At 52.8% G+C, this 14170-nt stretch overlaps 3 protein-coding genes across 3 annotated transcripts; 2 read left to right on the top strand and 1 right to left on the bottom strand.

Annotated features, from left to right (window-relative positions):
* Window positions 1–1452: 1452 nt before the first annotated feature.
* HMPREF1541_10923 (uncharacterized protein) lies at window positions 1453–3516 on the top strand (the record flags this gene model as incomplete). The annotated part of the gene is made up of 1 exon (XM_008715592.1): window positions 1453–3516. The coding sequence occupies one exon, from the start codon at window positions 1453–1455 to the stop codon at window positions 3514–3516; it is 2064 nt and encodes a 687-aa protein (XP_008713814.1).
* A 1209-nt stretch (window positions 3517–4725) lies between these two features.
* HMPREF1541_10922 (uncharacterized protein) lies at window positions 4726–7774 on the bottom strand (the record flags this gene model as incomplete). The annotated part of the gene is made up of 5 exons (XM_008715591.1): window positions 4726–6446; window positions 6497–6840; window positions 6890–7269; window positions 7322–7556; window positions 7608–7774. The coding sequence occupies 5 exons, from the start codon at window positions 7772–7774 to the stop codon at window positions 4726–4728; spliced, it is 2847 nt and encodes a 948-aa protein (XP_008713813.1).
* A 1924-nt stretch (window positions 7775–9698) lies between these two features.
* HMPREF1541_10921 (uncharacterized protein) lies at window positions 9699–12905 on the top strand (the record flags this gene model as incomplete). Its single annotated transcript, XM_008715590.1, has 4 exons — window positions 9699–9862; window positions 9912–10580; window positions 10630–10973; window positions 11026–12905. 4 exons carry the CDS (start codon window positions 9699–9701, stop codon window positions 12903–12905), a joined length of 3057 nt encoding a protein of 1018 aa, XP_008713812.1.
* Window positions 12906–14170: the final 1265 nt, after the last annotated feature.

The following is a 14170-nucleotide window of genomic DNA, read 5'->3' as shown; positions in this document are numbered from 1 at the left end:
GGTTGTGTGGTTGTGTGGTTGTGTGATTCTCGCAGGTGCTACTGGTGGTGATGTGTGCTTTCAAGCACAGCTGTAGACCAACAAATGGCTGCACCACGCGATGCAACGGCCAGGCGCAGTGTTACTGCCAAGATCAACCACCAGACAATGTGGGCTTTTGATGGTAACCTTGAAACATAAGAAGGGCCCCATGGTACTATTTTGACATGGAAATTACAGATGATTGGCTAGTCGTCATTGTCGTCGACCGAGAAATCCATTAAGGCAACAATGACGCTGTTGGGAAATTCGCTGGATCAGGATCTTATGTCCAATGTCACGGAGCCAGGTGTCGACCTCGCTTCAAACCATCATAGCGACGGTCAGCCAGGCTTACGTGATGGTGCAGAACAGCCATGGATGGAGATGATGCACGCCGATGTACAGCAAGCTTCGAGTATACAAGATTCCGAGGTCCATGCGCCGAACACACAAGACACAGACGCACAAGACACAGACATTGATTGGTTAGACAGTGAAGCCTCAGACAACGAAAAGTCAGACAGTGAAGAACCAATCAACACAGTGTCAGATACGATAGAGACAGAAGAGCGATGTACACATGCACCGAGTGCATCCCCAGCAGGCCGCGTATCCCAGCAGTTAACAAAAAGCACATATTCTATGGCGCCGTCTTCGGAAAGGATTAATAGAATCCACAGCCCTCCCTCACAGAGCCTGTCGAAGAGAACCAAATCAACTCAACAAGTGGCAGTACTTCCTGGGAGTGAGGAACGGGGGATAACAGACGGGAATCAAATCGCACCAAGCATAGACAATATTCCTGAGCAGATTCGATTCTTCGATTTGCACTTCGACAATGTCTCCAAGGAGTACCGTGTCACGCGCCTCCGGAGAGATGTTCGCAACTGGCATGATCTTCAACGCGATTCCACCTGTACGTGCCAGGACGAGACGTTCTGGCGCGGCGACCTTGTTCATATCAAGCTGCACGGCAAAAGGGATGTTCGACAAGGAGACGACGTTGCGCGTATCGATGATATCAGAATGCTCTCGGTGGATGATGAACGAAGACTGGTATTGATCACATGGCTCTACCTTGCCGACGGTCGACTGTACGAGAGCAATCACCTGCAAATCGTGCTCTGGGATACCATTACACGACGTGCAACCCAGGCCCTAGCCAACAAAGTTCACCCTCTACAACTGTACAATGTCTGTGGGGGCAAGAAGTTCTGTTCTGCTGAGCAAACCAAACAATGGCATGTGAGGAAGGCATATGTGCTCAGCCACGGTCACTCGTCCGGTCCTGAGTAGGGCCAAGATCAAGGCAAGAGATGATATAAGAGACAGCTAAAGTACACGTACATGCATGCTAGTCTTTCGATTGTTGAGTGAAATTTATTTCTGTGCGCTTGATCACCCTTGATCGTATGTTATCTTCGCCAGAGTATGTATTTCAAGGCGCTATGCGACTTCTGGCAAACGATAGCTGGACAGAATGATGAGCACCAGCGTGAACGCACCATTCGAACCTGGTTCCAAGGTGCCGCCGGAGACGACCTGAACACCGGCTCGGGCTTGCTGGCTCTGACATCTTGTCTGTTCCCTCATCGACGGCGCGATCGAGTGTACGGCTTACGAGAGAAGTCACTAGCCGACATTGCCATTCGTGCATGGTCCGTCGGCCACAGTCGTGCTCGACACCTTCATGAATGGCAATCAAGCCATGGTGCTCCAGACTTTGCTGCTACGGTCCGGACATTGGTGGAAGAGGGAGGCGAAGTAGCACACGTTCATGGTCCACCCACGTTAGAAGAGATCAACCATGTGCTGGATCATTTGGCATCCGGCTGCCCTTTCTCGTCACCAAAGATCCGGGCCTCTTTTCAACATGAGAATCACAGCCCACGCCAGGGGGTCATTGACATGCTGCAACGGATGAGTGGCTTGGAAGCAGAGTGGATGTGCCGTTTGATTTTGGGCAATCTGGGTCAAGTTCAATTGCCTGAAGAGCTGGTAATGAATTTCCTCCATCCTGCTCTTGGGACCGCGCTTCAAGTACACGATGGACTCGTTAACGCAGTGGCGCTGATCATGACTCCACAGGGAGACGGAGAATCAAGTATGCAGTACCAGCATATGTCGAAATGGCGACCACAGTTGGGCATGGCCATACATCGTCCGACATTCGAAAAAGCCCGAAGCATCCAGCATTGTCGTCAACTGCTCGGGCGACAACTGGTCTATGTGGAGCGGAAGTATGACGGAGAATACTGTCAGATCCACGTTCGCCTCCTGCCAGCAGGGGAAACAGATATCAAGATCTTCTCCAAGAGTGGACGGGACTCGACCGCAGATCGTCACGCACTCATTCCTACGATTCATCAGTGTCTCAACATCGGAAAGCAGGACTGTCAAGTCAACATCGGATGTGTACTGATTGGTGAAATGGTGGTCTGGAATGATGCGCAACAGGACATCATGCCGTTCTACAACATCCGCCGATACATTCTGCGGACTGGTCGACGTCTTGGTTGTGGGCGCGACTCACCTCCTCTGCCTGGGGAGCATCTGATGATCGTGCTCTTCGATTGTTTGCTCCTCGATAATGTCGATTGCATGTTCGAACCGTACGTGCAACGACGAAAGCGACTGGCACATATTGTGCGTCCCGTGCCAGGACACGCCGTCATCAGTGAATATACGACGATAGACGTGAGCAGCAACAACGCCGCCAGCCAAATCACACACCGACTAGCACATGCGATTTCCCATCAATGGGAAGGACTGATGTTCAAGCCTTCTCAAGCGCCCTATGTGGCTCTCGACGATCGCCAGCAGCACCCTGTGAAATTGAGAAAGGACATGATTCCAGGCTTGGGCGACTCGGCCGATCTCGTGGTCATTGGGGGGGCTCATGACATGAAGTATGGCGCGTCCGAGTGGTGGACGACATTCTACCTCGCATGTGTTGATCTGACCGCGGAAGGCGCAGATGATACGACATTGCATAGCTTCCGTATCGTTGCTGCCGTGTCGCGACCTGCTATTACCGCCACAGATATGCGGTTCCTCAATCGACATGGAAAAGCGCACTACCTGACACCTTTCGACGTGGCTGCCGCTCCTCACATTGAGACTGAGCTGACAGGCCAGCCTCCTCCCACCGCCATTTTCATGCGTCCTCTCGTGGTCGAAGTGGTGGGGGCCGGCTTTGACCGTTTGCCAAACTCACGGTTCGAGAGCCTCCGGTTTCCACGTGTGGTCAAGATTCACTCGGACCGATCGTTCCGAGATGCCGTCACCAGTGAGCAATATCGGCACATGGCCGAGAGAAGCCAACACGGTGACATCAACGGCGATGGCACTAGCTTCCAACACTGGCTATCTCGTTTGACTGAATGCGTCAATCGTCCGGACACCTCGAGATCCGCATCACGAACTGCTTCAGGGTCGGCAAAGTCATCACGGAAACGATACAGAGAGATCGAGGAGGTAGGAGGGGTCAAATGAGAGAAGAGGATCTGCGGATTACGAGCATAACGGCTGCGAAAAAGATGAATCTCAAGAATCACATTTCATTGTCTGTCAAAGAGTAATTCTGTGTCTTCAGCAGTTCCATGAACGGATTACCCCGTTCGCGTGATAAAGCGAAGGAATCTACACATGCTATGCCAAGGCAAAGCTTCAGTGTCTTAGGTATACGCCACTATTAGCATGAGCAGCATCTTCGGCCATGCATGAAGGACTGTGATATGGAATCTCCAAGAACATACTGTACGCGATCTAACCAATGAAGAGCACAGTAGACTCAAAGCAAAGTCTTCTGTGTTGAATTAGTACTGCGGTATCCAGGTGCACGGGCCACAGCAACGGTTTCTCAGCTGTGGCCCGTGCGCTTGCCGGGTCAATTTTGATATGCATATACTGAGCAGCAGCCGATCGCGACAGGCAAAAAGATATGCTAGAGAAGCCTCCAAGGGATTGAGCAGGGGCATTTCAAGTAGGAGATGGCGACCTTGCAGCGGACACCGTCCCGACCCTGAGAACAGACCACGACAATAGGTGAAAAAGTCGTCAGCCAATACCTACCAGCATAGTTGTGTTTCAGGATATGTGACCGCCATGCGACCAGTCTTGCACACCTCGTAGTATAATGGGTTCTAGCGCGTGATTGGGTGATGACGCAACCTGCGGGCAATCAACCATGTCGATGGCCTGCATCGTGCACCGAAGGAGCTCATCAGTAAGAACACACGAGGTGTTGGAAGGTGACCTTTCAGGGGTTGCACCAGCCTCATTGTAATTTGCCACACGTTTGTCTTCGAGGTTCGCACACGTGGTCTTCTCACGGCCGCATGACTTGAGACTTGCGCTAGCAACCATCATTTCCTGTGGCTATACTGAGATGCGATTCAGGGTCGAAGAGACTCCCCTCCTGGAGCTGATGTTCTTCACCTCAGAATGATTCGCACTCGGTCTTTCTTCATCGTAGATTTATTAAGTGCAGTCGCCGTTAATTGTGTCAACACCGACAGGCCATATTGCGCCATCGCACGGTGTGCAGTTGTCTGTCGTAGCTCGTCCGACATTACGACCAGAAAACGCAAGCCGAAATGTTGGTCAAAATTGCCAAAATCACAAGACGCATGCACAACCTACGTCCTGAAAGCAACGCAGCTGATCCGAGCATGCCCGCGATCTACCAACAAACTATCGCAGCTATTTGATACGCGGTCTACGCCGTTCCCTAATGCGAGCATGCATTTCGGTGATGGCCTTTCTCCTTCGAATAGCGTCCTCAGACATCTCTGTCTTCCTGGGAATTGCATTCTGTATGCCACCTGCAACAGAGATGGTCTCTTCTTCTGAATACATTGAACGCTTTGCGCTGTCAGAAGTGGCACGAGATGACGGTCTCGCAGGACTCCCTCTACTCCTATCATGGCTATGATCCGAAGCGATTTCCTCGCAATTGGCGTTGCGATCGGTAGACCTATCATTGCATCCAATGCAGTCAAGAAGAGGAACGTCATCCCAGCCAGGGGGCTTGGGCGGGATGACAACCTCGAAGGTACTAGTTTTGGAATTGACAACTTTCGGTGGTGTAGCCCGGAAACATGGCGATTTTTGTTGGCATGATGACGGCGATGATATCGACAATGAGAGCCTTTTTTGTGTCGCTGGAGATTCATCTGTCCAATACCGACAGTCTTGATCATCTTCTGCGTCGCAATTTGAAGCAGAGCCTTCAGTTGCCAGGACGGGGACGTGTGGAGGAATCCTAATGCGCCGGCTGACTGCTGGCCTATCAGAACGTCTCAAGCCTGCCGCAGCACAGTATGCCTTTTCGGTAGCAGAATCGTTGTTCCAGGCCTCATCCCACCGAGCTGAGCCGTTCATATCGCTGTCCGGTGCAGGAATGAGATGAATGTCCCAACGATGAGCAATATACTCGGCGATCGTGGCATAGCTTGGTAGCTGCACGCAGCGTGGATGCAAGCACTGGTGTCGCTCGGACCGAAGTTCGTGGACGTGTTTGTCCATGTGAGCTTTCCAGACGGTCGTGTTGAAGAATTGTGTTAGACGTTTTGCATTGGCGCCTGGTTTTCGTGTTCGGCTCATGCAGTCCGGACACCACGCTGGGCGAAGTACTGCTCCCCGAAACATAGCCAAGCTGCATTTTAGGGGCATATTGTGGCTGTGCTGATCGGCGTGTGCAGCCCATGCATCGACATGGTCAATCCAGGTATAGCAGAAAAAGCAGAAGTCATTGAAACCTCCTCCAAGTTCGGATCGTTCTTTGCGGCAGTGATAGACGTGGCGCCACCAGTCTTGACTAGCGATTGCTGAACGGGCGACGCGGCAGGTATCGCAGTGTGAGCGCGAACCGTTGAGTTCAACACAGTAAGTCTCAGAGTTCTGAGAGGCGAACAAGCTCACCAAATCATTCATGAGATCGATCCCTTGGGCTCCTCGCAATGATCCAACCTCAAAGAGGGTGTCAGCAAGTCGATCTCGCTCTGGCATCAGGCGTCGGCTTTGTTGGAAATCGGACTCATAAACACAAACGAGATCAGAGCCCGTTTCGCTGGTCCTGGACTGCCGTTCTTCACGGAGAATCTTGTCTTTAAGTCTGCGACGATTTCTGTACGCTGTCTGGGGCGTTTCTGCTTGATCGATCGCAGTCCGGCCCTCCGTCCCACATTCTGCAACGCGCATCTGACCCTGCAACCGGGAAGGCACTTCTGGCCGGTATTGATGGTCACGTCGGATGGAAAATCCACGAAAGAGTTCATGCAACCGTGGCGATTGTTGCTCTAGGCCAAAATACGTTGCTTGTCCGTCGACGGTGGAAATGGCGTTTTGGTAGTAGCTACCATACGTATTGGCGTTACGGTGATCAGCGTGGCGCATCCTCTCGTTGATAGAATAGCCATGTCCTGTGCATGTGAGCGGCGTGTCTTGATTGTCACGCCTCGGAGCGACTCACTGTCTACTTGCAAGAGTGCTTCGCGTCGGATCGCGCCCGGGGTTGGCTTATCACGGAAGCCTGTCCGTTGGCCCAAAAGCCCGAGGGCGTTGACTAGCGACGTCGCGGCTTTGGACTCACGCTCTGAACGTTCCGTGTATCGGGTGAAGACATGTCGGTCCCGCACGTCTTCAGTGTATACCAAGCAAAGGAAGTTACGATCCGGCGGTTTGGACGCTGCACAGACGTCTGACCAGCTTCGGAAGTCTCGCAGTCCTTGCACAGCCAAGAGACTGGCCACGAAGAATGCAACAGCGTTGTAGTAGAAGGGCAAGTCGACCAGCTCGTATAGAAGATGTTCCGGCCTGGCTGCGTTAGTATCTAATCACGCACCATCGGCACAGCCACACGCACTGTTGACGGGGTAGATTGGCGAGTCCCTTGGTATGGTTGCGACACAGATCAATCACCAGCTGCGGCTGTGCATGATCTTCGAACCAGACCTGATACAACATGGTATCCTGAGGCGTCAGCGAGTCTTCGACGGAGGACACGAATAGGAGACCGACCCGATATCGCAGGTTCATCACGTATTCAGCCGACCGCGCTGAAGTACCGATATGCATCAGCATCATCAAATGGAGTCCGATTCGGTATGCCTCGCAACGGTAGTCGTACCAGTCATTCTGCCACAGCTGTCTCACACAAGCCTGAAAGTCCATGAGCGTGAAGTTTCGTGTGGGTCGACGAGCGGTGCGAAGATTCAGCCAGTTGTTATCTCCGCCATAGATCAGCTGCGTCGTGATCAGCATTGAATCTGCGCGGCGCGTTGGACCATGTTCTGACCGTTTCGATGGTGTTCTGAATACTTTTGGAGAAGACTTCGCCGGTGCGACGATGCCACGCCGTCATGAAACTTTTCCAGCAGGTGTACGCCGAGTTTTGCGTGATTCGCTGTTCCTTGTCACCGTCCGACCCGGTGGCCAAGCGTCCTTTCCTACCATCGCAGTACCACTTTAAGAACTTCTTCAATGTGACCATATCGAGCGGTGACACGTCCTGGCTCATTTCTGCCGCGAATCTGGCACAACAATCAGTACGTGTATATTCATGATCAGGTCTCACTACCTACTGTTCCCACTCCTGTAGCATACGGCCATAGGCCGCCTCGGTCAACGGTCGAACAGGTTTTTGGACGATGTCTGCTGTGACAGTGGCGATCCACGTATGGTAACTGCGTTCATCGCGAAGGCGAGCTTGCCGTGCCCTCCGCCTCGCAATGGCTGGTGAATCTTTCATGTCGATGCTGTCTTTTAAGATCGGCCATGCAGAGGAGACAGATTGAAAATTGTAGAATGTGGAGGAGAAAGGAAGAGGACTGAGAAGGGGACAGCAACAGAAATACGAGCGGATTGTGTCTCCTATATACTCCGTATTCGGCTGATCTTACTGGCCACCACAGCCAATAGGAGCAGTGTCCATCGAGATCCATAGATATCACGACCAGTAGGTAGAGATGGCAACCACAACTCGTGGTACACCATCCATGATTCTGACAGAAGGCTGACGATGTACCCTTGGAACACAAGGGGATCAGAAGTGGCCAGCGGACGAACCAACCACACCAAAGGCGAGGAATCCATTGAAGTTGCCTTTGCTGGGGTGTACTGTCTTGACACCGTACAGACACGAACAGTCGTGGTTCAACACATCATCAGGGATAGCCGAGCGTGGATGTTCCACAACTCTTCCTCTGTGGCAAGCGGAGGAACGTTATAGCGCCTCGGCCACCACAGAATCCGCAGGGTATGCACTGCCAAGACACTCGCCCATTCCATTGTGTGGGAGCCCGTGGTCTTCGGTGACCTCGTCCACGAGTCGACCACAATGTGCAATGGGTCGATGGACAAATCCCAGCGACACGGCTATCTTCGTGGGGTCGACCCATCTTGAATCGTAGTCGGGTGGTGCCAGGGTGGGCTTGGGTGGGCTCCGGGTGGGCCGAGGGTGGGCTAGAGCGGCGGGCGGGTGCGCCCAAGGTGGTGGCCGAGCCTGAAGAATTAGCGCTGAAGTACTTAAATAAGAGATTATATATATAAGAAATATATAAATAGCTCTTATAAGATAAAGAATTCTAGTCTAAAATCTAAGACTATAGATAACTTAAAAATATAGATATTAACTATAATAATAAAGTCTAAACTTAATTCTAATAACACTATATTAATTCTTAACTAAGCTCTTTATAAGTATAAGAATAGTAGTTAGATCTTAATAAATACTAGTACTACAGCCCAGATTCTTCAGGCTCGGCCACCCCCTTGGGCACACCCTCGCGCCGCTCTAGCACACCCCTGGCACACCCGAGCACACCCTGAGCACACCCTGAGCCCACCGTAGCCCATCTGGTCGCCACCGAACCTCTGTCGTGCGAGGTTGACACCCCCTGGATTGGCTGGATCGGTGTTCACGCCTGATCCCATCGTGGTATCCTGTTGCCTAATATGGTAAGACCACGGAACCGCATGGGTGCTACTGAAGATCACGAAAAGGGAAGGGGGCCACACCACGAAAACGGAAGGATTACACACCTCGGAAAAGTAAGGGCTGGGATCACGGAAAAAGGGTCATCTACGACGAAAACGGAAGGGACATACACCCACGAAAGCAGAGGGACAGTATGCTGAGTCCACGGAAACGGAAAGGTTACACACGATGTCGTGGTAGCCTGTATGCTAGACCACAACTACCCAAGGATACCGTCCCCAGTTCGTTGACGGGGTTTTAGTGGGTGACAAAACCCAACCACGGTCAACTTCGTATGTTCTGTGCGACAGGATGCCACATGTTGCCGTTCCAGCTGCTTGTCGAAACATAAAAGGATTCGGAACGCCACGATCCAATGGGTTCTTGCAATGGATCCTGCTGGTCCCAATCGTGTCTGAGTGGCTTAGGCGCTCAATCAGCGCAATGGCCGTGGTGAGATGGACTCCGTGTGTGCTAAGGCTGCTTTGGCTCGATGATGGGGCTCCGTAGCACCAGAAGTCTGTGGACAAGGGTCTTCAGGGGTGCTTTAAACACGTCAAGTCTACGTGGTTGACCGGCTGGTTGCCAAATTCCCTTTCATTCACAGCCCTGCTGCGAATTCCTTCTCTTCTTGACGACTTCAGGCGTCCCTCACAGCAAGTGTCTCATTCTCCTTGGTTCGGAACACAACGTCAAGATGAAAGACACGACGGTCATCAGACGGCGAGCCCGGCAAGCGCGCCTTCGTGAGGAGCGCAACTTCGATGTCTGGGCTGCAACGGCCACTGCCGACCTTGTTCAGAAGCCCATTCGGCCATTAACCAGCGCAGCTTATGATCGCATGTTGCAGGAATGGGACACGTTAGTGCTGAAACCACCTCGCTCGACGCCCTGCTGACTGGTGTGCTAGTTTCGCGTCGACATCTGAGGTCAACTTGTCGCCACTCAATGTGACGACGCTGAAGAAATTCCTGAAATGGTACGCTGACGGAAGGAAAGGGCGCCTAAGCTCGCCCGTGCCGGACAGTGGTGTGGCCCAGCACATCACGCAGAATTCCATGTATACTTGCTGGAAAAGCTTCATGTCAGCGTGGCATCGGCGCACGGGCGACATCTTCTCCAAGAGTATTCAAAACACCATCGAGACGGTCAGTGTCAGACGCACCGCATCCGGGAGTGAAAGGTTGACCGTCACCCAGCTGATCTATGGAGGTGACAACAACTGGCTGAACCTCCGCACAGCGCGTCGCGTCACGCGTAACTTTACGCTGACCGATTTTCAGGCTTGTGTGCGACAGCTGTGGCAGAATGATTGGTACGACTTCAATTGTGAAGCTTATCGAATTGGACTTCACCAAATGATGCTCATGCATATTGGGACGTCGGCTCGATCAGCTGAGTATGTAATAAATCTGCGGTACCGTGTCCGTTTCTCCACCCCTCATCGGCGGGCGGTTTTGCTGAGCGTGCAGGATACGGTGCTCTATCAAGTCTGGTTCGAAGATCGTCCCCATCCGCAGCTGGTGATTGATCTGTGTCGGAACCATACCAAGGGTCTCGCCAACTTGCCCCGTCAACAGTTTGCATGCTTGATCCAGTGCTGGAAGATTGGCTGCTGATGATTCCAGGCCCGAACACCTGCTATATGAGCTCGTCGATCTCCCCTTCTATTACAATACAGTGGCATTCTTTGTGGCTGGACTTCTGTCGATACAGGGGCTGCGCAACTTCGACACCTGGTCTGACCTGTGTGCAGCGACGAAGCCGCCAGATCGCAATTTCCTTTGGGTGGACTACACCGAAACTGTGCTCGACCGACATGTCTATGCCCGATACAGTGCCGCGCCGGATGGTGAGACGAAGGCAGCAACCTCGCTCATCGGCGCCCTAGCCCTGCTTGGGCAGCGAACAGGATTTCGCGACAGGCCGACACCGGGCGCCATCCGTCGTGAAGCACTCTTGCAAGTAGATCGTTGGTCAACCCGAGACATTTCCAGCGAGAGCCATCGCTGACACACACCCAGGACACGGTTATTCTATCAATGAGCGGATGCGGCATGCCGATCATCGCAACCCCAACACGTATGGCGGCTACTATCAAAATGCCATCTCCACGGTCGATGGGCAGGCCACGTACTTCGGACTCGAGCAGCAACTGCCCAAATTGCACGAACTCTTCCGCGGGTTTTCCATTCGCCGTGATTATCAATATCAGCCAGAGATGCCATTACGGTTGCAGAATCAAATAAGCGATGCGCAGCCCGCGATCGAGGATGACAACGGTGTCACCGACCGGCGAGCGCGCCAGAAGCTCTACGACGATCGTCGTCGACAGCGAGATACTGTCCGCCGCACCAATCAACGATGCAGTGGTCAAGGAAGCACCAGGTCGGAAGGTTGTGCGTATGAATCCGACTTTCAGCAAGCCCGACGCCTGATGCCGCAGCGAGACCGACTTGCCGGGAGCCTCTTCCAGACCGGCTCATTGAGAAGTGCTGAAGGCATTGACCTTATGAGTGACTTGGTGGCCCTCTTCTCCTCTCGAAACCCTGACACCTATTGTGTTGAACTCAACAGTTCGCGCTCGCACTGTGACACCTGTGGCGGTGCTCGTCCGAAAATTGCCAGCCAGGAGTGGTGGCGACATGTCTATCACTGCCGAAAGGAAGATTTCAAACGCCGAGGTGATTTCACTGACTTCTGCTTTCTGTGTTTTGCATGGTTTGACCATGTTGACGCATGGACGGAGCACGCGAGCCAGCACGGCCACAATGTACCTCTGAAATGCAACTTGGCTACGTTCCGCGGTACGGTGATCCGACCAGCATGGTGTCCAGACTGCACGATTCAGCTGGAAAAGCCCGGGGGCGGTGGCAAAGGCCTGACACAATTCTTTAATGTGACCGCCTGGAAAGCTCACATGGACAAACATGTCCACGAGCTCCGACCGGGACAATACCAGTGTTCGCACCCGCGCTGCGCGCATTTGGAACGCTACGAGTCGATTGCCGAGTACGTTGCGCATCGATTTGACGTCCATCTCATCCCTGTGCCGGATGGTGTTGTGGACAACAGGTCTCGAGGTGCCAAGACAACTAACAAAGACCCGGCTGCTGAAGAAGAACCCTGTGATGCAGCACACCTGCAGTCCGGGAGAACATCACACTCCCAGCCATGTGAAGCTTCTTCACAGGACTCAATTCGGGCAGTCGCCCACTCATCTCCAAGAGGGTTATCAGCGCGCCCGGGTCGCACGAGCGCGGTCTTTGCGGAAGAGTGTGAGGACGGCGGCCGCCACGATAATGATGATGCAGCTTCCCCAGCCTTGAACATGGAAATCAGTACAAACCATGACCAAGATCTGCAGTATGAGACAGACGAATCGTTAGAGATACTGGATAGTGTCTCATCATCGGTATCGTCGTCGTCCTCCTCGTCTTCTGGCCGACACACATCGCCTCCTCGACAACAGAGTCGATCAGCTGTTCGCAGTAATCGGCCCAAAAGCGCTGAATCCAAACTTACTACTATCGAGGTGATCATTCCGACTAGACCTCCTCAGGGTTGGGATAATGTACCTCTTGCTGACTGCATGGAATTGACTGGCGAGCCACCAGAGGAGGATACAGCTTGCGAGAAACTCGCTTCAGAGGATAACTTCGTTGAGGTTGAAGCAGGTCACTCTATGCGGCTTCCCCCTCGTAGGTCTTTCTTCCCAAAGCATTCAACGTGTCCGGGAAAGCCACGTGATGATACTCCGAGTGGTACACGGATGGGAATATACAAGATCGCCGAGAGCTCGAGGAACTTCATTCGGAGGAGAAACGCCATCACTGAGATGCATGCTCGCACTAGAGAACGGCGTCGATTACGCTTCAAGGTATCTACGACGGCTTGTGTGTAGATCGTCGGCATCGTGGATGGTTAGATTGCCTGCTTCACTTGTCACGCAGAACCGTCCGCTCATATTCGACCGTCATATGCGACACCAACCAGCGGGGATTGACCTAGTTCTCCACGAGGTCTTGTTCTCGCCGATTTTGAGGACTTGCAACAAACGACTTTGCAGCGTGCGATAGCATGACGTAGAATGGTCTCTGAACGGGGTTCTGCGATTGACCCAGAGTGCGCTGAACACCTAAATGATACTGGCAGATATCGTCCGGTATGGAGCCTTTATCTACAGTATGAAAGCGCAATGAGTCCGGTCCTCGAGGCGAAAGTCATCAGCCTCATGTGGGCATCTCGTTGACCCTGAAACGCAGCCACCACAACTCGTGGGCGTATTTTGGCCCTTTGTTCGTGTTTCAGGATATGCGGCCACATAGTGACCGCTCTGGCACACCTCGGCATGCGGTGGCAGGCATTCGATTGCTCTCCCGTGCACCGGCGGATGTGCCACTTTTCGACACCTCGCAAAATAATAGACTGTAGTTGTTACTTGAGGTTACGTCATTGACCACATGCTGCGACCCAAGATTGTGCGAGGTGTGTGAAGGTGGCCGGCCAGCGGTCGCATATCTGAAACCTCGCCTGCTCGCTGATTGGTGGACGTAGTCGTCAACGCGTTTCCGTGGTATGCTTTCGGGGTCAACGAGATGCCCATCGCGACATAGGCACTCTCTATCTGAACTGTAGCCGCGCAGTCTTCTGACTAGAGCTCGCTATGGCGATGTGGCTAGGACAAAGCTTAACCAATTTCACGTGATCTTCTTCAGACACCGAGAAGATCGTGCTCGAACAGTCTACCTGCCACCGCATGGCTCGCGCACGGGCCACAACAGGCAAGCCGTCGCTGTGATCCGTGCGTCAGAGACCAATTCGCGCTTTATTCCGGTTCTATACTATGGAGCTGATCCCGCATAACAATAACGGTTTCGAGACACCGATGCTCTCTTTAAGCTGGTGCAAGCATACCTTCTAATAACAGCCTGAAGCTTCCCGCACCTATCATTCTCGAGATGAGCAACACCGAGGAAACCTCCATCCTTATCTTATGCACAGACCCTCTTGTCCGCATCAGCAATCGCCACTTCTTCACCCGCCTTTCTTCGCTTCCGTGATGGCCGTGCTGGTTCACCTATTGGAGCCGAGCTCGACGCAACCTTCAGGTGATCGTGGGATCCGTTGAGTCTGGATGCCCGATATTGATGGCTGTCCGCGGTATTC

This window comes from Cyphellophora europaea (genome assembly GCF_000365145.1).
Source record: "Cyphellophora europaea CBS 101466 unplaced genomic scaffold supercont1.15, whole genome shotgun sequence".
Classification (NCBI taxonomy): Eukaryota; Fungi; Ascomycota; class Eurotiomycetes; order Chaetothyriales; family Cyphellophoraceae; genus Cyphellophora; species Cyphellophora europaea.
Note: the sequence above shows the minus strand (reverse complement) of the source record. Positions and strands in the feature narration are given on the sequence as shown.